At 38.8% G+C, this 25014-nt stretch overlaps 2 protein-coding genes across 6 annotated transcripts in view; one reads left to right on the forward strand and one right to left on the reverse strand.

The window, feature by feature from the left end:
* Positions 1–7881: 7881 nt before the first annotated feature.
* On the forward strand, positions 7882–9684 carry LOC147303946 (relaxin-3 receptor 1-like). The gene has a single exon (XM_086280595.1). The coding sequence runs from the start codon at positions 7882–7884 to the stop codon at positions 9085–9087; it is 1206 nt and encodes a 401-aa protein (XP_086136721.1). The 3' UTR covers positions 9088–9684.
* Positions 9685–15614: 5930 nt separating this feature from the next.
* The window catches only part of LOC147303947 (ras/Rap GTPase-activating protein SynGAP-like), a 56258-nt gene continuing 46858 nt past the window's right edge, over positions 15615–25014 (reverse strand). For 4 of the 5 annotated variants that reach the window (XM_086279137.1, XM_086279135.1, XM_086279134.1 and 1 more), the window contains 2 exons: positions 22256–22328; positions 15615–19386 (listed from right to left, as the gene is read on the reverse strand). In XM_086279137.1, coding sequence (XP_086135263.1) covers positions 19360–19386; positions 22256–22328 — 100 coding nt within the window. In that variant the 3' untranslated portion in view covers positions 15615–19359. The remainder of the gene's footprint in view (positions 19387–22255; positions 22329–25014) is intronic. The other variant, XM_086279136.1, reaches the window with a different exon arrangement.

Here is a 25014-nt window from a genome sequence, read left to right on the forward strand (position 1 = left end):
CTCAAGAGTTGGCAGTTCGCCTTGTAATCGGAAGGTTGCCGGTTCGAGCCCCAGCTTGGACAGTCTCGGTCGCTGTGTCCTTGGGCAAGACACTTCACCAGTTGCCTACTGGTGGTGGCCAGTGTCCGGCAACCTCGCCTCTGTCAGTGCGCCCCAGGGTGGCTGTGGCTACAATGTAGCTTACCATCACCAGTGTGTGAATGGGTGGATGACTGAATATGTAAAGCGCTTTGGGGTCCTTAGGGACTACTAAAGCGCTATATAAATACAGGCCATTTTAATAGTTTCTGTTTTGCCCGTCACTGTTCCCTGTCTGTTTTCTTACCTGGTTCTTCCTGACCTTGTACTTTCTCCTCACATTCATCTCTTTCCTCTCTCCCTCTTTGGACTGAAAATCATACACAAATAGATTGTATTCAATTAGATGAAAAATTACATTAATATGAAAAAATACTATTAAGATCACTAACAAAAAGTCCTCTCTCAGTTTACTTTCAAGCAAAAGGAAAATAACCAAACCACGTGAACATCTAATAAAAGATATAAATACACATCCAGTCATCCACCCATTCACACACACATTCACACACAACAGGAGTTCTAAGGTTAATGGGCATTCGGTCAGTTAGCTAGTTAGTATCCATTTAAAACAGGACAGTGGTAAAAACAGTAGGCTACGGACAATTTTAAGTTTTAGGTTTTAAATAGCCTGCATACATTTCAATGGGAGCAACAGGAAGGTCAAATGTCGCTGATTTTACTAGTGTAGGACTTGTTGTAGGGTAGCAAACATCGCCTGAAAACAAGTTTTTTTACACCCAGGTTACCTGGGTGTAATGTTTTTCAGCTAAAAAGAAACATGTTCTGACTCCTACCTAACTATATAAAGAGTAACTGAAGGTTAAATGCAGCTAATATGTCCTGTTTTAAGCCAGGCACTAACACCTCCCCTCCGCAGCGTCTCAACCACCATCGCTCTGGCAGCAACGGTGCTAGAGCCAGAGTAGGGGAGAGGCGAGCTGGAACAAACCATTTTGGGAGGGGGGTTCTATACTTTTGTTGTTAAAATGTTATGTCTCAACCAAGTACTGTATGCTTTTTATATTTTTAGCAGTGTGTCACACAAACAACAAATATTGTCAAAAAAAGTAAGAAATCTTTGGGGTGCTTTGATTCATTTTGGGGATGCTGAAGCACCCCCAAAAATGGGCTAAAATCGCCCCTGATTTAAAGTATATTAGAAGCATATAAATTAAAAACTTCCTCAAATAAATGGTATAGATTTTAAATGCTAATATTTGCATATACAGTCGTTCTATTACATTTTATTTACATAGCACCAATTTAGAACACGAGCCACCTTAATGTACTTTATATTGTAAGGTAAAGACCCTACAACACCAGAAAGAAACCCCAACAATTACACGAACCCCTATGAGCAAGCACTTGGCAACTGTGGGAAGGAAAAACTCACTTTTAACAGGAACCAGGCTCAGAGAGGAGGAGCCATCTGTGAACAACTGGAGATTTTAGCAGCTAGCAGTCTTTTTGAGTTTGATTAAATACAGCAATGGTGTATAGACTCACAGAGTGAAAAGACGTGAGAGAAACATCAATCGGAAATCATCAATCTGTTTCTAATGATAGAGTTAATGCAAATGTCCGTGGGGAAGCAGAGAGAAGCACAACATAAAAGTAATTTGAACCTCTACTTTAGTGAAGGACTTGAGTAAACATACCACGTTACTTTCCTACTACTTATCCAGGTGTTTTGATCACTGTAAAATTAAGAGTACTAATTAATAGAGGCAGACAGTTGATGCAGGTGCTACTTTGGGGGCAAAAACTTTATTATTGCATGTTTTTCTTCTTTATTCTGCTAGAAGAATGTGACAAATCCATAAGCTGAACAGTAATGTGTTTATTTAGACATACTGTTTAGTGAAAGTCTGCTAAATTTTTACCATGCCTTGACTGTACAGCACAGCAGCTTGTTTAGAACATGTGGGCCAAATGTCAGAGATTTTCACAAATGAGTTACCTTTTGAAATCCTTTAAATAGATGATGTAAGAAACAAACTCTCTGTCATGCCAGTTCCAGCAGTATTGGGATCTATGGCAGTGAAGCATATTTTCAGAGGCCATATTCTGCAGCATATCTGTCATACTGAAAGTGAGGACATATTTCAGTAACTCCTTGATGTTTTCATCCCAACCTTATTTCATTTGGCCACTTGGGGGTGCAAAAAGACTGCTTTTATTTCCAGTCATCAAGTTGCTTAAAGTACTACTACTGCTACTTATTTCATATTGTGTAAATCTACTATGCAGTATATGTACATCTATATATGTTAACATAGGCATTGATTATTAATGGATGGCTCATATGAGTGACTGACAGACATGAAAAATGAAAACTTAAGCTATGGGAAGGTGTAAAATATTCAGTTTGTTTTTTATGCTATAATGTGTCTTTCCACGACTTTGTTCACACTATCAGAGGCATTTCTCATAGTCTAGGCTCCCCAGTGATAGGCTAGACTATCTGAGTTATAGTCACCACAACATACAACTGCAAACATTACTATAAAGGTGAATCGATTTCTCTTTTTCAAACAGTTTTAACAGAAACATAACTTTACAAGCAGTAGCGGTGTTTGATACGGGCGACACGGGCGGTTGCCCGGGGCGGCATCGTGGTGGGGGGCGGAATCACGTGCATCGGCAAAAAATAAAAATAAAAAATTGCTCGGACCCATGCTGCCCCGATGTCCTGCCAGCGCATATTGGGAATGGTATAGGCACCAATCGGTTTTCTGCCGCCCATTTGCTGGGAGTAAGGGCGCCCTCCGTTTGCGAGGTGCGCCTGCTGCTTGCGGCACAGGGAGGAGAGGGCGGAGCGGCGGTGGATTCTCAGACCGGCTGGAGCAGCATCTTATAACCAACCAAAATAAAACTAAATAAAAACAAACTAACAAACACGAAAACACCAGACATTGTGATACAGACTTATAATTTGCACCGATGTTTTTTCGAAATTCTATACACGAAAAGTGAGCGCGAGAGCCCTCGGTGCGCCTGCTTGCTGCTGAAGTCAAAGTAAACTTTATTGTCATCTCCGCTACATACAGTCCAGTATATAGAGACAAGACGACGAGGCTCCAGTTACAGCAGTGCAAGTAAACAAACAATATATATAAGAAGTTTGATGATTTAAAGTCTCACACACAACCCGTGGAAAGGGGAGTGTTCGCCAGGACGCCAAATAGGACCACCACTGTTTACAAGCAGTTATTTTGGGGCTGTTTTGTAGGTTTTAGCCACATGCACTGGTCCCAGTAGAACAGCAACAATTTAGTGAATACCGTGTGCATTTCATTTTAATTATGTAAGAATCTCCAAGCTGCCCATTGCTTTCATTTTCAAACGTATTGATTTAGTATCACTGAATTATAACTGAATGTTAATAAACTGCACTTACCTTACATGGTGCTTTTTATTCCTTTTTTTTAATCCTACTATCTGATCACTAAAACAACTTTTTATGGTCACTACAATACCTCAAGTTTCGTTTTTAATTTGATTTTTTTTTCTTGGTATACTTTGCATTTATTGCCATCAATAGGATTACTATATCTCATTAAATACTAAAGAAATAGAAAAACAACCTCAAGTAAAAGTAATAATCTGCAAAATCTGCAGGCTATTGAAGCCTCAAAGTAAATGTGGTCAGGCTGCATGTTGCTGGCTCAGGCATTTGACACTAGGGGACTCACTCAATCACGCTCTCATTTACATTTAGACTCAAGTTATCTGCTGTTTTCTCATTTTTACACAGGGTGGCGACAAAGCCATGTCTCATTCTGCCCACAGACCTTTGTGCTCCCTGAGGCAACTCAGCTGGCACGCTCAGAGATGGACACACCATTGTGGTGTAGGTGGGATCCATACACTTAAATAGTCCTAGATTTATGGCACCACTGTGGCAACTGTGGGAATTAATAAGTAAATCCCATTGAACTACATTTAAGTGTATTTATCACATCTGGGTATCTGTTTTGTTTGTTTGACACTGGGAAGAGTGATTTATTACCATGTTTAGTTACTGCTTTGGAGGCCCGCCTGAAACACTCAGTTAGATAAATATTTTCAGATTTGGAAATACTCACATTCTTCCGATGATACAAGATCTGCAGGAAATTATCCGGAAATTTCAGGGGATTGCTTAAGCTTAGCTTGGTGCAATGTCTGCAAACAGGATGAAACTTTTAGCCTGGCTCTGGTAAATGTTAACAAAGACCATCTAACAGCTAAAGCTCAAATGATAGCACAGCATATAATCTTTCACAAAACCATAACCCAATGTTTTCAACATTTGTGTTTAATGCAGTTTAATAAGAACACAGAACATAATAACTGCACAGCTTTGGAGATTATTATAGACAAGCCCTGGACAATAACTAATCTGCTATTTCAGTTTTTTCAAAATATTGTTTGCAAAGTTCTCACACAGCTCAGAATCCTCTTCTTTTGTCGCACTATTAAGATAAAGACCGGTCACTGAGGAAAGTACACAGGCTGGAACTAGCATGCAGTTCCTGAAAACCTGTTGCTGGCAGTAAAAACAGGAACACTGAGAGCTGCTTGTTTTGTTCAGCCAGTTTATGGCGATGCCTCAGCTTAGACAGAGCAGCATAAATCAATTTCCCCACTCTTCCGCTTTTTCCCACCTAATCTCATTTCGTAGGTCACTGCTGATGTCCCTTCCACTATCAACAATTTGTAACAAAGAGTCATCTCGGCTGCTCAATCTAATCTCCAAGCAATGACTCGGATATAAATAGAAGAAAAAACAAGAATACAAATTAATGCTGTTGTACTTTTGTGTTCATAATCTTGTGCTCATAATCAATATGTCAAACACATTGTTACCTGTAGCTGCCTGGCAAAGATCCTTAGAGGAAGATTAATCATTCAAAGTTATAGGATTCTGTGGAAGAAATTTACAGGAAAACTGTAGCCTTTTGGAGCTAAATCAAGAACTACCGTATGGTCTATATACTGTTGCTTTAGAAAAGAATAGCAAGTAAGAAATGTAAATGCTAAAATGTAGTAAAGCAAGAACTGAATAATTGAAATGTTATTACTTTTTTTCTCAAGAAATCTAAATGTTATTCAGAAGTTTTTGTAGTAAATTAATAAATCAATTTACAAATTAAAAGACAGTGTAAGAAAAAAATTATTCAAGTTTATAAGCATGTCTCAGTTCTTGCTTCTTTACTTTACAATCAATGTCTTTTGAAACCAGTCAAAGAACAATTACTCAATAAGTAAGTACTATAAATACTAAAGTGTAAGTGTATCTACTATGATACACTTGCATATATATGCAAGTTGGTGAAGACTCAGTGGTTTATCCTATCATCTTAAAGAATATTCCTTGCTCCACCTAGAATCAGGGTCATTTATGTCCATTTAGGTATATGTGGAGCTTCTGCAGTGTGACTTCGCGTGGAAGGGACGTTTCTTAGTGTTTCGAACTTTTTAGCTGATTCTGAATATGCAAACTGAAAGAGAGAATGGGGTGGAGCTGCATGCACTCAGAGTGGGTTGCATGGACATTCTTGCTGTTGTCTGACACGATGCAACAGAGGCTACAAAAACCTGCTGAAGACCTGCCACCTTTTGATAGTCGGGTAAGATAAAATTATGTAAATTTTATTTCTATTTATGAAGTCGTGGGTAAAAAACTTTATAACAAGCTGAACTGGATAATTACCGTAATCAAAGACACAGTCTTTGTGTTTTATTATACCCTTTTCAGTTGCAAGGTGGGATATAAATGTAAGCTTGGCACTGTGCCAGTGTTTCTAACTTTTCTTTAAAAGTAAAGTCCTCACAAGAACAGGGAAACGCGTTACATCTGTCTGCTTCTCTCCTGCTTACTCACATCAGCCAGCTGATTACAAATCCCCGTCCACACACGTTAAAGGACGGCTGTGCTGTGGCTTCGGCTATGTTCACATGTAAAACCAACGCTCATGGAGAAAGACCGAAGCTACAGTCACACTGTTAAACGTTAGTTATCGGTAAGGTAACTAACTTTTCCTCGTTTTCGACTTGACAACCTTCCAGTGTTGTGCCAAAAAGTATTTCCCGGCATTTCCCCCCAAAACTTAATGAATTTAAACGCTTGATTGAACGAAAATCTTTCAAACAAATCTCTTATGAATGATGTCGTGTCATTTTGAGCAAGAAGGACCATTCCTATCAAAAAGTGAAAGCTTTTTCTGGGCAAAGTGGCTGTTAGATATTATTTATGTATCCATCAAAAGTCTCACTGACATTAAAAGTTTATTTTTAAAGACAGATTTAGCCAAGAGGGCGACAGAAACTGTAGCAACTAAAACTCACAGTTCAATGATCATATTTTAATCGACAAAAAGCAAATCCAAGTTGATTATAATGTAAGTAAAATAATTTTTTGTATATATATATATATAGCGAACACTTTCATTAATTCTTCACACTATTTACCAATATGATTATCTACCCTGATATAACATATTAGATCGAATGAAACACATAGAAAGATTGGAAATCAGGTGTTGGCAGACAAAAAATGGAAAGAGGAGAATGAAGAGATGTCGTGTAGCAATACACACATTACAAAAAAAGGATAATGTTTTAAAAAGCATAGAAACACGTTGTGTTCGCCCCGCAGCTTGTAAATGGGACCGTTTAAAAGGTGGCAGATGTTTTTGTTTTTAAAGTCCCCTGTGGTGAAAAATGTTCTGGTTATCAAGAAAACTTAAAAAAAATAAATAAACTTACGTTTTTAAAATGTTTAGATGCAAATGTGAAAATATTTATTTTACCCCGTATAACACTGATAGCGATGCTCTGTAATGTTTGCCAACACAGATCACATGCTACAGCCTGTAGATTAGTGTGAAATCAAGCTACACAGAACATACGTTTCTGAACTTGGAAAAAACCCCTGTGCATGCGAGACAGTTTACCTCTGCAGGTTGATGCCATGATTTTTCAAGTGAAAATGTTTTTAGATGATAATGTACTCGTATATATGTCTATGTAATTAAAGTACTCGAACAATTAATTCCTCTAAAGCGATAAGAAATTCACTCTAAAACTAAACAACAACAAAAAATTAAATCCAGGAGTGTATTTTAATGTAAAAAAACATTTCGATTCTTATGTTTTCCTTTTCGCTCACAAATAACAGGTCTCCAGGAGATCTGTTGATCTGTTACATAATGAAATGGAAAAAAAATTACTGCGCTTGAAAAAAATAAGAACTTATTTTTGTTTAAAAAGAAATCCTTGTTCATCCGAGGGGCTTTTCCGGCTTTGACCGTCTCAGGGTCCCAGTATATTCACATATTGAGGTCATCTCATGCTGCAGCTTAAAACTTGTAAAATTCAAAAGGAATATTTCTTCATCAAGCAACACTTGCAACACATCTGTTATCTCCAAGATAACTGATAAGTGATTTACTAATAAATCGAGCACTTATCGGGAATATAAGCAATGTGAATCTATTTGGCTGTTGTCAAAAAGAACTTTTATTTCATACAAGAATAACTGCGCCATTACAAACTAATTCTGGGGCTTTTCTGAACTCTGTGGCTAACACTTTAGTGTAATTTGTTTATCTGACAGAGCTAATCTACTTATTTGCTCATAAACTCCAGCGCCTATTATGCAGTAATAACTTCCTCTTTCCTTGCAGGGACCGATGATTGTCATCTAATAAACAGACTGCCAAGACTTACATTTTTAATTTATTGTAGTTAAAAAGAGGACAAGCGGACACATCTCGCCATCTTCAGGACAAACTTCACCTTCACTTTGACAAAATGTCAAACATTGACTTGCACAGACTTGAGCTCTACAAAAGCATCATGAGCAGTTGCGGTTCAGGCACATTCTGTAACAACTCTGAGCTGATTTTTCAAAATATGAGTATTTACAACTGGCTGGAGTTTCCTAATCCTCCCCACTGGCTAAGGATTGTCATCTCTGTGGTCTACTTTATTGTGGCTACAGCTGGAATACTGGGGAACTTGTTAGTAATGTTCCTCCTCTACTCTACTCACACCATCACCACAGGCAATATCAATTTCTTTGTTTTTAACTTAGCTGTGGCTCAGCTAATGTTTTCGCTGGCGTTACCATTTTGGGCTGTTGATACTGCGCTGGACTATAGCTGGCCCTTTGGCTTGGGCACATGTAAGGCCGTGTCCTTATTCACTGGGCTGAATGTGTTTGCTAGTTGCTTTTTCCTCACAGCTATGAGTTTGACTCGTTACTGCTATGTGGCAACTGCTCTCAAACCAGGCGCTTCCTTCTGCAGCAGATCCTGGACTTTCCCGCTGGCCACAGCTTTTATTTGGGCCGGAGCGCTCATTTTGGCCGTACCCCGAGCTGTGTTTGCAGAACTGAAAAATGTGGGCCTTGGCAACGACACAATATGCCTGCTCCGTTTCCCTGTTACAACATGGCTCGAAGTAAACCACCTCCTGCGAGTTGTGCTGGGATTTCTGCTGCCCTACACCATTATCATCCTCTCCTACCTGCTTCTGATGCGCTTCCTCTGTCGGCATAAACTGAAAGGCGGCAACTCTCGGCGAAAGACTGATATTTCAAAGTCGGTGGCAGTGGTGGTGTTCTCCTTCTGGGCCTGCTGGTTCCCATACAACATCCTCACGGTTTGGAGAGCCCTGATTCATTTTGACGTGGTTGATATCAGCCCCTCGTTCTACTCGGCTCAAGCGTACTTTTTCCCTCTGGCCAACTGTCTGGCTTTCACCAGCAGCTGCTTCAACCCCATCATCTACTGCCTGGTTAGAAAAGAGTACCGTGCGGCTCTCCTTAATGTGCTTTTCAAATTAAGTTTAGCCATTACGTCCAAGGTGCCCTATGGTATAAATTCTGAGGCGGGGTCAGGGCAAGCAGGCCAGCTGGGTATTCCAGTCAACAGCATTTTCAGCCACACGTCCCAAACTGACACGAGGAGATACGTCCCTCTGTCAACACTGCCAACTGTAACCTCCACGCTGTGAGGTCACAGAAACACTTACACCTTTATGAAACACGATGGAACAAGGATGGATGCTTTCCGAGGTTTCAGTGTGCAATACGAAGGTTTCCCATCTAAGATTGTGCAAGATACATATTTGAGATATGCTGTGATACTAAAGCTGCACCGAAGCTTTTGTGTCTGCATGAAGCTTTGTGCTTTAGTCTGTAACACTTTGTAAAAATGTATTCACTAATTCAGTATAAATCTAATTAAAAGAGGTCCTGGTAGAGTGCACGCCCCATGTGTGGGTCCTTCCCGGCTTCCGCCACCAGACCATTTGCAGCCTGTAACCTGTGTACTGTCTCCCCACTTTCCTGTCATGTAACTATCACTATGTAATTAAGGCAAAAAGGGAGGAGATCCTTCCACTGCCTACATTGCTTTGCCAGGTTGATTGCTTAATCTACTAAAATGAAAACTGCTCAGCTGTATATGCAACTACACTCTCATATAGGGTTGAGACGTGATTCCACGCTTAAAATGTCAAGCAACTCTTGCCCTTTTTTAGCATGTAAAACCGCCACCTGCAACAGCTTTCAGCAATCACACGGTAATTGCTCTAAGAATGGCTCTTTCTAGTGTCTTGTCCAATTTCTTTTCACTTGCATCTTCCAGTTGCTTGTACTATTTCTTAAAACACTATACAATAGTTTAAATCTTATGTGTAGATGTATTTGGAACAGTTAGTCAAAATTGTGATTGTGTTGGTTTTACACTGTGCGAGTCATTTGTTTGAATACAAATAAAAAATAAAATCCATCTTAATCTTAAACTCGTGAGTTTGTATTGTGTGTTTGCTCTTCACTCAAGTGGTCCAAATGATGAGGTGGGGAAACAAAATATTGAGCACATCACCAGTTTTCTAGGTTTTCTAATATATTTCTAAATATGAGATTTACATCAAATTCACACCAGATGTCAGTAACAACCCATCCATTCCACACATGCAAAGAAATCACACATGGCAGATCTTGTAAGGTGATGGGAGCAGGCTTGTTTTTCCAGCACATCCTATACTCAAAAACTGACACACTACTGACTGTAGTGTGGGGGAATTTGTAGGCCAATCATCTTGGCCATTTTTGCACATTCTGTGCTTTGTTTCTGGGTGAAATGTGTATATCCCAGGAGAAATTTGCTCTTTTGTTTTTCAGTTCACCTGTCAAATATGGCTGATTTCTGTGTCTCACTTCCTCACTCTCTCGAAAGAAGGATAAAAATGAATATATGTGATTAGTGGTCATAAAGCAGTCTGACACTGGAGTACGCCACTAGATGGCACTATTGTTTTATCTTTAAAACCAGATGAGGCCCAAACTCACAGCATACTAACATTCACATTTCAGAGGAGGCTGTTATCCAGTGAAAATATAAATTTAGTATTTTTAAAAAAATACTTTTTTCAAAGATAGGAAAATATGCTAATTTACTGTCTTGTCTCTTTAACATGTAACAGGTTAGCTTAATAAAAGTAACGGCCTGTTTTACTAATGAAGAAAAGTGTTGATTAAACAAGTAAGGAATAATGCAGTAATAGTGTTACGGTCACTCTGTGGAAGACAGCAGTTGAACAATGCAGCATGACAACAATGTTTGCAACCATGTGCAGTGTACTTGCTTTCAAAGATGGGGACTAGGTGCATGACCAGTTGCAGACAGTTGGCTCTTTAAAGCAACTTTGGTGTTCAACATGTTGATAAAGGGGGTAGTAAGACCGATTCATGTCTGATATCACTTTGCAATTAAATGGGCCAAATGGGGTCAAGTTGGCATCTACGTGCAATCTGTTTGTGATAATGCGGTGATTAAGTGAGATAAATCTGCAAAAATCAGAAATCTGTTGCCATCTGTCGATGTCTACATAGCAAAATCTACCTTTAACAGAAATTCACATTAACTGCTGCCACTCAGAGCCAGACCTTCAAGCTCAAAGGGGGAGCTTGGATTGAAAGTGACTGGACTTGTTTAAGTTAAAGAAGTCTTCGCAAGCTCCTTAGAGTACTATGACCTGGATGACAGAGAACCTGCACAGACATGTCCTCCACAAATAGTGACTTAGTTGTTACAGGATGGCAAGTTAAGAGCAAAATGGCATAGGCACTGGGAAACCTTGCTGTTATATAGGAGTATAACCAGAAAACCACCAGTCTGCAACTAGCTGAGTTGAGCACCCTGTTTAGATGCCTTGGGGCAACTGTTGTTGGGATTTGGTGCTATATAAATAAAACTGAACTGAATTGAAGTTATTGGAAAACCTTTGTCAATCTGTCTGACAGTGATTTTGGTCAGTCTGAGTTGGACCATGGCCTCACTTCACGATTCCTTGGAAACAAGTTGCCTGACACCAGGTGAAATGTGCAATCGCTAGGCAACCAACACTTTATTTTTTCTCTCAGTTGCGAGGAAGTTACCATCCTTTTTTTGTTTTTACTTTAATGTGACTGAGGCATTAGAGGTGTGGATTTTATTTCTTTCAGACTGAGCCTGGCTAGCTGCATTTCTCCTCCTCCTAATTGTCCACTTTCTCCTGATTTACGTTTAACACACAGACACGAGAGTGATTTTAATGTAAGGACAAGAAAGCAGGAGAATACTGAAATATCGAGCTATTCCCTTAAGATGCTACATTGAGTCCATTACCTTCTGCATTTAGCTATAATCCTCAAGAATGGCCTCAGAAATCCTCATGGTTTTAATTGTATTTTATAAAGCAACTTACCCCGATAAGTAGCTTGTGCACGAATTATTTCTGTCAGTTTTTAACGATGCATAGAGAAGTCATCATAAAAAAAGGAGATCTCTCTGTGTTTTCACATTTAAATGAGCTTTATTGACATTGAAAAACATGACTCAATTCACCATGAAGGTGTGGGCTTCTGCAGACATATAAGTGTGGCAATAATTAGCATAAATATATTACAAGCCAACGGGACTTGTGAAGGAGTTGCTGAGAGGAAACCGAAAGAGCAGCAGAAGCTGTGAAACTGATTCACCTTCATTTTCTTGCAGGGTACCAGACATTTGGTTATCTGCAGTCCTTTGGCATCATGCAGATCTCTGATGGAGAGCAGCTGACATCCCATTACCCACTCAGCCATTGAAATGACAAGGGAAAATGCTAAGCCAGGTTGTTACTTGAGGGGATGGATTATGATTAGCCTAGTTGTGACACAAGGAATCTGCGAGTTTGCAGAGGACAAGTTCTGTTGTAGTGCATTTTGACTGAAAATAGTTTGGTCTTTATTCCTTTGTAATGACAAAGAAGCTGGCGAAGCTTCTGGCAGTATATCTGAAAGTTTAAAGCATTAAGAGGTATACATTTGGGAGGTATTATAGCAGCTTGAGTAGCATCAGTAAATATAGATCGACTTTGAGGCCAAGCTTGTCAACATTGGAAGATTTTATGACTTTGCTGAATGCGAAACTAAAATGTTGTTATTGTGGTATTGCACCAAATAAAACACTGAACTCTCATTGTAATTATCTTATACTGTGTCATACCACAGCTGCAGGCAGTTGGCTTAGCACAAAGACTGAAAATAAAAAGCAGCAGCTGGGTCTGCCTAGTACCTCCTTCAGCTGAAAAGCTAATTGATATGTTATATTTGTTTAATTCATACAAAAATTCATTTGTACAATACTATTTTTCATTTTTTTAGAACTTCATTGATTGCCTGGCACCACCAGTCTTTGTGTTGTATAAGAGAACCCAGTTTTCCCAATAACGGAATAAGTGCGCTTCCTAATTTGTAACACTTTTTCTTTAAGAGAAGCATTTGTTTATTCATTTAGCTCCTTACTTGACTACTTTAGGGCATCAAAACAAGATGAAACCATCTGGAATTTTATCGCCCTCTAAAGATGCCACAAAAAACATGTTTAGCACACACATTCAGCAGCATCCAAAATTATCAGGGGTTTGATATCGTTTTTCTTATGTTTATATTAATTCTCCATGTAACTCTGTGTTTGGACTCTCCTGGTGAAATATTTGGCTCTTTTTAGAAGCAACACGGCTGCTGAGAGTGAACCAAAACAGTAAAGCTGTTCAATAGAGAGTAGAGCTATTGGTTGATATTCTCTGTGGGTTTGTCCTTCTGGATGACCTCTTTCACATTTCACTTAGACATTTCGACTGTTTTTACTATGAAATATTGATTGGTACAGCTGTCAAGTTCATTTACTGAATCTTAATTTTGCTTATTTAAGACAAGAAATGGATTCAGACAGAGGACTGGCACCTCCTCCACAATGAGTGGGAGACTAAGAATGATCTGGGGCTGTGCGTGTGGATTTTTAATCAACTGCTTTACTGAAAAGCTCAGAAAATGTACCCCAGGCTGTCCCCATAAAAGTCTCACAGTGACTTTTCTGTCTTTTCAAATGTGCTTTTATGGTTCTTAGATATTGAATCTTACAATTCTCCAAACTGAGCGCACAGTCAATTTCAGTATACATATCAGATGTGAATTCGGGGTTTTTTATGTAGCACCAAACAACAACAACAGTTGCTTCAATAAATTTTCTAAAGTAAAAACTGCAGTTTTGGAGAGAAAACCCCAAAAATCAGACAATCTCCTAGGAGAAACACTTGGTGACGGTGGGAAAGAAAAACTCATCAACAGAAAGAAACTTCTGGTAGAACCAGTTTCAGGGAAAAGAGAAGAGAAAAAAAAAAGCACGGGGAGACTGAATAAAACATCCACAGAGAAGATACCGCTTAATGACATGCAGCAGTGGTATATAAACCACCATGTTTATGAAGTTTTTAGGGTCAAATACCGTAACCTCGTTTTTGTCTAAATTTAGAAGTAGGAAATTAGTGGCCATCCAGGCCTTTACATTTTCAAGACACCATAATTTAATTAACCAATTTGCATTATCTGCCTTAACAGATAAATAAAATTGGGTATCATCTGGCTAGCAAAGAAAATATATGCAACATTTCAGATATTACTGCCTAAGGAATGTATGCATAATGTAAAAAGGAGTGGTCCCAGCATAGAACCATGTGGAACTCCATGGGCAACTTTCATGTGTTAAGAAGATTCCCCATTAAGATGGTTGGGATCAAACGTGTTACAGTTCAGTTTAAAAGTAACTTACTCAAGTACTTTAAATAACAGATTCTTGATTAGGGATTTAATAATTTATTTAAATCACTCAGAAAAATCACCTGAAAAATGAATACATTCCCTTTGTTCAAACAAAACAAATCATATCAATCAAGTATACTTACACTAATAATAATAATAATTACAAGCGCAATCATACCTACAATAACTACCATTATAAATAAAACTACCAACATTAAACATCCACCACACAACATCAGGGGACTGGAGGGTATGGCTTATCAATGGGGCATGGCTTATTTCAAAAGAAATGTCAAGTAAATTAAGGTATTACATCCACTAGGCCTAATTCAAGTCAGAAATCCCACTGACTCTATATTTGTGACACATTAGGTCAATTGTGCAGAATAATAGCTGCCAAGAAAAATATTTTGCTTCATTCTAAAATGCTATACATCCATTTTAGAAACATAAATATGTTGATGTTAAGTACCCTTATTTAAAATATACAACATATATAATCTCATTTATTGTCATTTATTATCTTGTGTAGCTGCAGCAAAGCGGCAGTTATTCTCCCTTGGGTCAACAAAGGTTCATACGACGTCTAAAATATGTCATGATTATGTAAAGATAAAGCACTTCTTCAGTAGCATCTTATATAATATTCCTCATCAAGTCTTGTTACAGTGGGGCATTTGTCACATTTTTTTTATTTGGACCAAGAAAATAAACTCCTCTTCCTCTTATGTAACAAACGCTAAAAGGGAAGGTGTAAATTAAACTATTTGTAAGAATGAGATGAGAGCAGAGAGCCAGCCCAGATAAAAGCAGAGCGGTTGCTTTAGCGTTAGCACAAACCCCTCATTTAATGCGCTCTTTGAACTTTGTGTTGCTTCGGCGTTGAAATTTGTAGTTCGCTATTCTGTGCGTCAAATCTCTGTGTTCCTCATAACACCTGAGAGTCAAATACCTGGAACACGCTCAATCTCATCCCACGATTCAAAAAACATTAGTATGACTGCAATGCTAATGGCACTTAAATACAATAGCAAACAGGACAGACTTTAGAAACGGTCCTGCGATGGCAACGGTTTCATACAGGAAATCCAAAAATAGAATTAAGCAATTAAACAAGCAAAATTATAACTAGTTTGTTAGCAGTAGCTTTAAAATAAAAGGAGGATTTTTAGCTTAATGGAATAAAGTACCCTCTCAGGTAACGTTACGAAACAGAAAAACAACCTTAAATTTCAAAGGGAGATGAGGGGAGGATTTCAGAGGTAGCACACTGTACCACTGCAGCTAATACAGAGAAAGTTTTCAATAATACATGGGTATACCATTTTTATATATATATATATATATATATATATATATATATATATATATATATATATATATATATATATTCTTTAAAAACATTTTTCGCAGATTATGGATTGCAGCTTCTTGTAAAGTGAAAACAGAAGTGCAGTATAACATTTCAAAATACTGTATTGCAATGCAGGCCAGATAAATAAACGTATATTTCCAAAAGAAGACTGCTTAAAACTGCAATCCAGCATTTGTTGAAAGCACCACTGCTAGTTTGGTTACACAAAGTAGGCGAGCTATTAAGACGAATCTCTTGTCGTATTTCATCTGGAGCAAAAATGAACTTAATCAGCTGTCGTCCCACGAACGCAGCCGCAGCGCTGCAGTTTCTGGATTGCAGCATTAAGAGTTAGAATAATATAAGAATCAAATTCTTTTTTTAAACCACAACTTCAACATGCCTGAAGGCCTACCCTTGATTCGAATACATTTTACATATAAGAATAGATATACATGAAGCTATTTTATACAGTTCTGGTAACATAAACATTTAACTTTGTATCATTGATATTTATCTTGAAATAAAATGTCTTTTTAAAGGCAAAGAGGTTAGGATAAATGATATCAACCATGAAATTTGCAATGTAAATGTTTCTAACATACAGAGTTAACCAACACACTGCTTATTAATTCATCACCTGACTACAAAAAGAAAAAGACATTTAATATACAAAGTTTACAGCTTTTTTGTATTGGCATTGTTATTTTGGGCCCTGTGGCACAGACTGTAAGGCAGTCAAATCCTATGCACATATACTACATATCCCTGCTTGTAAACGTCTTATTGTTCAGTTGGTTTCACTGTGTCCTCTCTCGTTTCTCGGATTTCTGACCATTTCTCACTATACTCCCATGTTGTATAATGCAAAAGGCTGAATGCCACACTCTTCTGGAAAAAAGCAGAAGAGTCAGCAGGTTGGATTAAAAAAGATGCCTTCCAATTAGAAAGCCGTGTCAAAGTAGTTTTCTTTTTTTTGTAAATTTTGTTTTTTGTACATCAGTATATCTGACAGCAAACCGACTTGCTCGTCCTTGCATTTAAAAAGCACATGCAGAACTGTTGCACACCTATGCTTCAGAGACATTAAACACAACAGATGAGTAACTCACTACTTGTTATATAAGATTTGCGTCCGGGTGCACGTCTCGTTTTAAGACCATGTTTGTTAAATTTTCTTTATTTATATTTCACTTTTCAAACCAGGGTTACAAAGTGTCAAGCAGCAAAATCAACACAAAAAAACCACATTAAAAAAAAGATACACATAAAAAAAAAAATACCAGGCATGATAGGCTGGTTTAGGCCAAGTTAGAACCACTATGCTCAATGAAATATTCCTAAAGCCTAAGGTGATGCTTTCAAATGGACATTTTGCATCGCTAAGAGCAAAAAGAAAAACCCAAAATAAATCCAGTTTACTTTGTAAGAGAAGCATCAGCCTAACACTGTTTGATAATCTCATCATGAAAACGGTTGCTGGTTAATTTTGTTAGTTCACTGAATTGCTCATTATTGCAGTTCTACTTGAAAAGAGCACACAGGCAATTAAGGTAAGCAATTAAGTTCCTATGAGGTCAGGAAAACTGTGACGAGCTGTGTTAGTGTTATCTTTTCAAGACATTTCTGAAAACATATCATAAACAACAAGAAATTAAGTAGTAACATGACTTAGGATCTGCTGGAAGTTAGCACAACAAACGTCCCAGACCTTTAGGCTGTTTCCGTCTTTATTAAACGTGGGGAGAGGTTAACCTTTGGACCATTAAGTTATAGATCACTTTCTTTAAAATGTTAAACTAAGGCATCGGCCTTGGCCAGGGGAGTTAGGTAGTTATTAGGAAGGAAAAACTGTCATGTCCCCAGTCCCAGTTTGTAGCACAAACCCTGGGAGTCTTCAAAGACCTGTGTTTCAAAGCAGGATTTAGCCTCATCCAGGTAACTTGAGGCTTTGCCCTGGATTTCATTATTACAAAAGGCGCTAGACTTTTAACCCGTGTACATCACCTTGGCAACTTCTGCTGCTGACCTGCAGTCCAGAGCAGGTTATCTTTGAGATCAGAGATCAACAAATACAAAATCAGTAAAGTATCAACCAATTCACTATTCCTGGAAGATCCCTCAGAGCACCTATTTGTACTTGTGGACTTTATACCAAATTCTATTTTAATATTTGTTGCTCTTAGACCCTTGAACACCAGCTGCAGGAATAAAAGCTAAAACCATCCTGTAAGCAGCAATATTGATTTAATGGCGTATCTATCAGATTTCCCTGTGACTCAGTGACAGAGCACTGATACTGCTTCAGATAGGTTCAACTTTCTAAATACAGCAGGTCTTTCCAGCCTCACTAAAAAAAGCACTTAAAGCGTACACACATTCATGCACTGCTTTTAACACTACTCTACAGCGCCTTTCTACTGTTTTGTCTGCAGCTCTGTTGCTTTACATCTGTATTGTGTTTAGCTCTTCATATTTTTCTAATATTATAGTTTTGCTTACTTTTGTAAAATCAGTCGCTCTGCTGCTAGTGGTCTCATGGCTGCTAATGCCACCCCTTTAACGTAAACGTAGCTAGACGGATAAACTCTGGGTGAACTTATTAAGTTGATAACCACCTTGATGTGACCGCTGAGCCTGACTGCAAATGTTAGGGTAAGTGAAGCCAGATATCCTGGGTATGCTTAACTTGCTCCGTAGCACAGGACTTGGTTCAAGCACAGATGGCATCACTGACAGGATCACTTTCTCTGATCAGCCACACCAAGAAGGCTAACTAGTTCTCTCACACTGTATAAAACTGATGAAGTGCATCTTTAAACCAAATGTCTACATTCTCCCATAATTTTTCTTTAATGCTGCGTTGAAACACTTTGTAGCACTGTTTTGAAATGTTAGATTTACTGTAGTTTATCACAATTATCACTATTAATAATACTATAAAGTTAATTTAAGCTTATTTTTGTAAAGTATTCGCCGTTATTGCAAAGATTTTAGTAGCTTTACGAAATAATTTTTCTGTACACTGAAAGTCAAGGCTTTACACTGCGTGCCAGGACAAAGTAAACCAACGAGAAGATTCAGATTGTACTTAAACACTTAAGGTGACTGTAGGACTTGTTTGGCATCTTTTTAGATGGAATGCATGGACTAAAAAGGATGCAAAAAATCATGATAACCACCTTTTCTTTTTCTTTTTTTAGTGAAAATACTTTTGCAATGACAATATTTTACTATATGATTTCACCAGAGCCAAATAGTAAAATATGTCTTTGCTTGGGCCCTGCATCAGAGGATAACAGCTGGCAAATGATTCGACGCCTGTCGCTCGTCACAGGCGTCACCATGAAGGGATATTGTGCTTATAAAAAGCCTATTTTACATTTTGTCTGCAGCCACCTTAGCGAGAAGAAACCGTGCTGCGTGTAGGAGGGAACACCGTGAGCACATCTTTATCCCCCAGAGTTTTGCACACCTCTTCTTACTTTTTTCCCAATTAAATAAAGAAACTCAGTAGGTATAGTATTGCCATTGTTGTGGCACTGGCTCATAAGAAGATTCACTTCCCACATTGGTCCTCGTGCTAAGCTGATTGTCAAGTTCTGGTACAGGCCAAGTTTGAATATGTGCAATATTTTTTTTTTTGTCATTATTTATTTAAGAATGTGAGTTGACGCCTCCAGTAGTCCTGCTGGATCCACTGCAGAGCTTTGTCTTGATGGGGGTTGTTAGAGAAGGGTCTGAGTCAGTCTTCTTACACTGAAGTGACCATCATGAACTCTGGTCACTTTGGAACTGGCAGTCAGGATCCATATCCCTGGCTGATAGACTAAAGGGAGAGAAAAAGGGTCAAATTACTACTTTTCTTCATTTAAATCTTCATGAGGGTGGGAAATAGGATTTCCAGCTGAGAGTTAGATGACAAAACTGATACCACACATGTTTGTATAGCATATAAAAAGCTGGTTAGCTTTGTTTAGCACAAAGACTGGTAACAGCTACTGTGGTTCTGTCAAAATCTGTTAGCTGGTAGGCAGTAGGTGCTTTCACAGTGCAGAGACTTTTTCAGAGTCACTGTCAGTCTTTATAACTCAATGTACTCGATTATTATTAGGTCGTTAACACAAAGTAAGTACTTATATTTAATGCACAAGAGTTGCCAAAGCAAAATATAAAATGTTGGTTAGCAATTACCCCTAACTTGCTACTGGCCATCTGCTATAACAAGAGGTTATGTTATGGTATCAGCTGCTCTCAGGTCAATACAGCACTTCAGACCTCCTATTAGTGATGAGAATGCAAATACAGGGGAAAAGACTTCCAGGCTATTTAGTTCACAGGTTGCACTCCACAGTTGGCAGTCACAGTCAGGTGCAGTACTGTGCAAACACATCTTGAGCCACCATTCATTTCTTTATATTTTGCTAGAAAAATTGAGAAAAGGTGCAAACTTATTAAACTTATTAAATGGACATAAACCAAAAACAGAATGTACAGTTCTAATGATCTTTAAAGTCAACACTTGGTAATGACCACCTTCATTTTTCAGCACAGCCTGAACTCTTGTAGTCAGCTATCTTGTAGTTTCTTAAGTAGTCTTCAGGAATTGTTCTCCAGCCTGCGTGAAGGACATTCAAAGATCTTTTTGGGATGTTGGCTGACTTTTGTTCTGTTCATCTTCAAGATGATCTCACATTGCTTCAGTGATGTTGAGGTTCAAGCTCTGTGGAGGCCAATCAGTGACTGAGGGTGTTTTATTGTTGTTCTATCCAGGTATGAATTTACTGCATTGGCAGTGCTGAAAAATAAAGCCGCTGCCAATCAGATGACTTCCAGATGATATTGCACGGTAGATCAAAATTAATATTTTTCTGCACTAATGATTCCATCAAATTTGAAAAGATCCCCAACACAACTAGCTGTAGACACAGACTGTTGTACCTCTCTTCTGACCGCCTCTGTAAACATTGATGATCACTTTCAATCCAGTTCTTGTGTAATTTGTCATACCTCAGTCTTTTCTACCCATTTCCCTTCCTTAAGAATGGCCTCTTGGGTGGCCATCCTTCCATAGACATCATTTCTAATAAGGCTTCAAATGCCTGATGAATCAGCTGAAGGGCCAGATGCATCTCTCAGGTCTTGTCAGGTCTTTGCTGGATTTTTCCTGTTTCTACAAGACATGACTTACTGTTCATCTGCTGTAGGTAGGTTTTTTTTTAGGCCTGACACTTGTTTTTTTCCCCCTCCACACTACACATCATGCCAAGATTTCAGCTAATAGCTCTTTTGCAATCACCTTGTTGGTATAAAAATACTGTTTTATGCCCATCAAACTGTGTTTTCATTGCCATTTTTTGTAGATTTAACTGAAGAAATTGGCACAAATTGTGTATGTCAAAAAAAACCTCATAAAGAACTGAGGGGTGACTCAAGATTTTGCACAAGACTGTAGCCACCAGAGAGGTTTGGACTGAAAGCAACTATTGCAAAACAACCAGCAGAGGTTCCAGACCAACACATAACCTACTATTCACTTTTAATCTAGAGTAAACCAAAACAATGCAGGCTCAGTTTCATAGATTTTTTTTTAGTTTGATATTAGCTTTAATCCAAATCTGCTGTTAATACATCAATAATGAGGCTTCTGAGGTGCATGAAAGACACCTTGGAAAAGGCCAGAGTAGCTTTTTTCCCCCCAGTTTCCAGTCTTGGTGTTAAGCTAAGCTAACGTTTGCTAGCAGCAGTTTCAAATCTTCTATAAAGATTTTTTTTCCATCTAATTCCTTTGAAGAAGGCAGACAAACATGTCTTAAACCATTTGTTTAAATTTCAGTTTCGGTCATGAGGAGGCTCATCGTAATTAGCACAACTCCCCCGATCTGAAGGAATAACATTTCTCAACACATTTATTCTTCTTCAGCGAGTATTTACCCCATGACAGCACTTTGAGCTAAAAGACTAATCCTACTTAGCGCTTAGCCCAAATGAAACTGTTTTACTAGGGTCTAAATTTGGTTGCAAGGTTTGATTGTTTTTCCTCATCACTCACTCACATTTGTTTGAGAAGTCTGGTGTAAAAACATTTACAATCTCACAGCAGGCCCATTGAAGATTTCTATGTGTGGTCTGTATTTTCGAGAGGCTATTTTTACTGTTTGCTCCTGACACCGAGAGCTTCAAAAGAAGGTGACAGTATATTTTTAAGTACAGCACATTTCGGCACTAACTCAGCAGCCGCGCGCAGCCTCTTCACCTGCGTCACCATTCAGCCCACATGGTGCATTCATGAAACCAAGCCCTGAAGGATTACTGTGATGCTGCTGGTGAGTCACAGTCAAGGTTTTCTAATGATGAATGCGTGTTTTTGTGGTAAATAACATTCGGTTTCTGTGTTGAAGACGTGCTATTCCTTCACATAGACACACTCAGTACATAAACCCCAGGTGTTGATTTTGAGAATCAGCGCCATTCCCCCTTCAGGCGTGTGCAGTAAATGGTAAGATGTGATTTCAGATGTGACATATGTACTTTTGAAAGATGGGGATAAGCGGCGTGTATGACAGCTGCAAACTTTTCCCCTGCACTGGCTTTGCGGCAAATGCTCTGGATGTGATGCAAGAATGAAGCAAAAGTGTTTTAGGACATGACTGGATTAGCGAATAGGGATGATAAAAGAGGTAGACACAGGCACAAACCTGGTCTGTGAGGATTCGAGGCTTAATATCAGGAATGGCACCCCCTCTCAGCTCATCTTCCACAGCCATGAGTCTGACAACAGGGAAATAGAAACAAACATACCGGTTGACAAAAATAGAATAATGAAGCCGGTGTTCTTCATTTTTACTGTAGGATTATGCGGCCATATGATGATATTAAGGTCTTGACATGTTTGTGGGCACATTCAGCCATCCTCAGAGCTGCCTGAAGCTGAATCAGAGCCTCCGGAGGCTCTGATTCAGCTACTGAGGAAGTTCACATTCAACTGCGGAGATAGAGAATTTGTGAAATGAGTGTGTTTAAGACGGTTAAGTGTACACCCATCTTTTCATATGGTTTCAACCCAATGAGATGACATGTTAGCTTTGTGCATTTTGTAAAAATGTAGCTTTCAGAAAGGAATTTATTGTGGTACACCAGCATCTCATTAGTTATAAACTCAACTTCATTCCAAGTAGTATTTGCCCCAAAGCTATCATCTTTGTTATTCTGGCCTGGTTTCCTCCTCCTTTTAATACTTACTACAGTAAAATCAATGAGTGTTAAATAACTTGACACATAACCACACCAGAAGTGTTTACATTGATATTCTAGTTTAATGGGTGTGAAGTTTCTGGCATTAGTTATATTTAAATGTACCACATTTGGGAATTATGCCTAATTTGCTTTGTGTTTGAAGGTTTGAGATTATCTCGACTCTACTCAGCAAGTAAACGGTACCCTGTGGAAACAAAAGTCTGATGCCATTTAACCAATGTGGAGAAAGGAGAAAAACAAAAATAAAACAAGAACAATAATGATGCTGTGTATGCGAGTCACATCTCAAATGGTGGAAAACTGCAAAAACAAAATTAAAGAAAATACTGGCAGCTCTCAGTGCTTCTCCTCAGCCCCCTGGTAGATGCAATTATGATATCAATTTCAAAATCCTACCTTTTTCTTCATCAAACTCACAAGATTATTAGAAAACTTGACCTCTGTCCTTAAATTTGAGAACACTGAGAATCAAACTCAGAATAATAATGAGTTTTAGTAGATGCACCTATGGTTTCAGTTTTAAACTCTAATGTCACCTCGTTCTGTAGTTATGGCATTCACCAATACCCCATCAGTCTTTTACTGCTGATATATAGCAGCCGGATAGATGTAGTCATACTAAGTGTTAGCAACATCAGGAAGAAGGAACATGAGAAGCCTGAGAAATACCAAGGGCTGAGAGAGGAGCTTGAGAAGATGTGGAGGGTGAAAGTAACAGTGGTCCTAGTAGTAATCGGAGCACTCGGTGTAGTGACTCCCAAACTGGGCGAGTGGCTCCAGCAGATCCCAGGAACAACATCCGAGATCTCTGTCCAGAAGAGCGCAGTCCTAGGAACAGCTAAGATACTGCGCAGGCCTCTGGTAGAGGATAAAAGCTTGAAAGATACTAGGCCACCCACAGGACAAGTGTGTAATTTTTACATATATATTTTTTTCTTTTTTAAGTACTACACTACACTACACTCTTCATACCCTTTCTTGGACTTATTAAACAGAGCCAGCTGCTGATTGGTGAATAAACCTCCGATTACAGGTTATGCACAGCCAATATGAACGGTCTCCCTCGCTGTTAGTTTTTTTAATTTTCCTGCAGTTTTTGTGACGAATGACACATTAGGTGGGAACGGACCATTAAAGTCTAACCACTCGCACAGATGGGATGTTTTAGTCTAATGCACTAGTGGCACATCTATAATAAATCTGTTTCCTTCGTTCTTTAATGCATTTTGTTTCATGCAGTGCTCCCAAAATTTCAGCCTTGCATACTTGTGAATATACAGCATGTATGTATAAGAGTGGCGTGTACATAGGTGGACTACATCTTATGCAGAAGGTGCAATGTGAAACAGATACAACTCTGCAAGGTGGTGTCAGGGGAGCATCGGATGGCAGTGTGTAGGTTGACACACAATCGAGAAGAGGAAGTGAGTAAAGACAAAGATTAAGTGATGGAAGTTGAAGAAGGAAGAATCCTGCACAGTGTTGGATGAAGAGTACAAAGGTGGTTGACATATTTGATGTGGAGATATCTAGGAGAGAGGGCAGAGCATTTATTGACCAGAGTGGTTAACTCGATTTTAGCACATGAGATGTCTAAGGAATGTAGAAGACATGCACTAGAACCAGTTTTAAAGAACAAGGGCGATGAGAAGAGATGTAGTAACTACAGGGGGTGGAATAAAGCTCATGAGCCATACCATGAAGATATGGGAAAGAGTTGTTGAAGCTAGGCTGAGAGGAGGCTTGGAGTTGGTGGCACTAACTATAAGACAAGTGGTGGAGGTGGAACAGCTGAAGATAAGATTTTCATTGGAAAGGACCAGAATGGACAAGATTGGAAATGACTACTTCAGAAGGATAGCTCGGGTTGAGCTTTCCAAAGAGGCAAGACTGACATGGTTGGACATGTGCAGAGGGAGGATTGTAGATCCATCGGATAAGAGACGCTGACTATGGAGATGCCAGGCAGGAGGAAAAGAGGAAGACCACAGAGGAAGTTCATGGATGTAGCTGAGGAGGACATGCAGAGTGCTGGGATGAGATGGAGGCAGATGATCCACTGTGGCTAGTCCTAATGGGAGCAGCTAAAAGAAGAATACTTGTGATTATACCATACTGTGCATAAGGCTTGAGTGAACCCTCATTTCTTTATCTTTCGCTTTGAAGGAGGCCGACTTTCTTGATTTTTTAAAAAGTGATC

The sequence above is a fragment of the Aulonocara sp. 'chitande type north' Nkhata Bay genome, linkage group LG22 (genome assembly GCF_057382095.1).
Source record: "Aulonocara sp. 'chitande type north' Nkhata Bay isolate Kocher_YH1m ecotype deep benthic linkage group LG22, A_spYH_male_GT1.1, whole genome shotgun sequence".
NCBI classification, from domain to species: domain Eukaryota; kingdom Metazoa; phylum Chordata; class Actinopteri; order Cichliformes; family Cichlidae; genus Aulonocara; species Aulonocara sp. 'chitande type north' Nkhata Bay.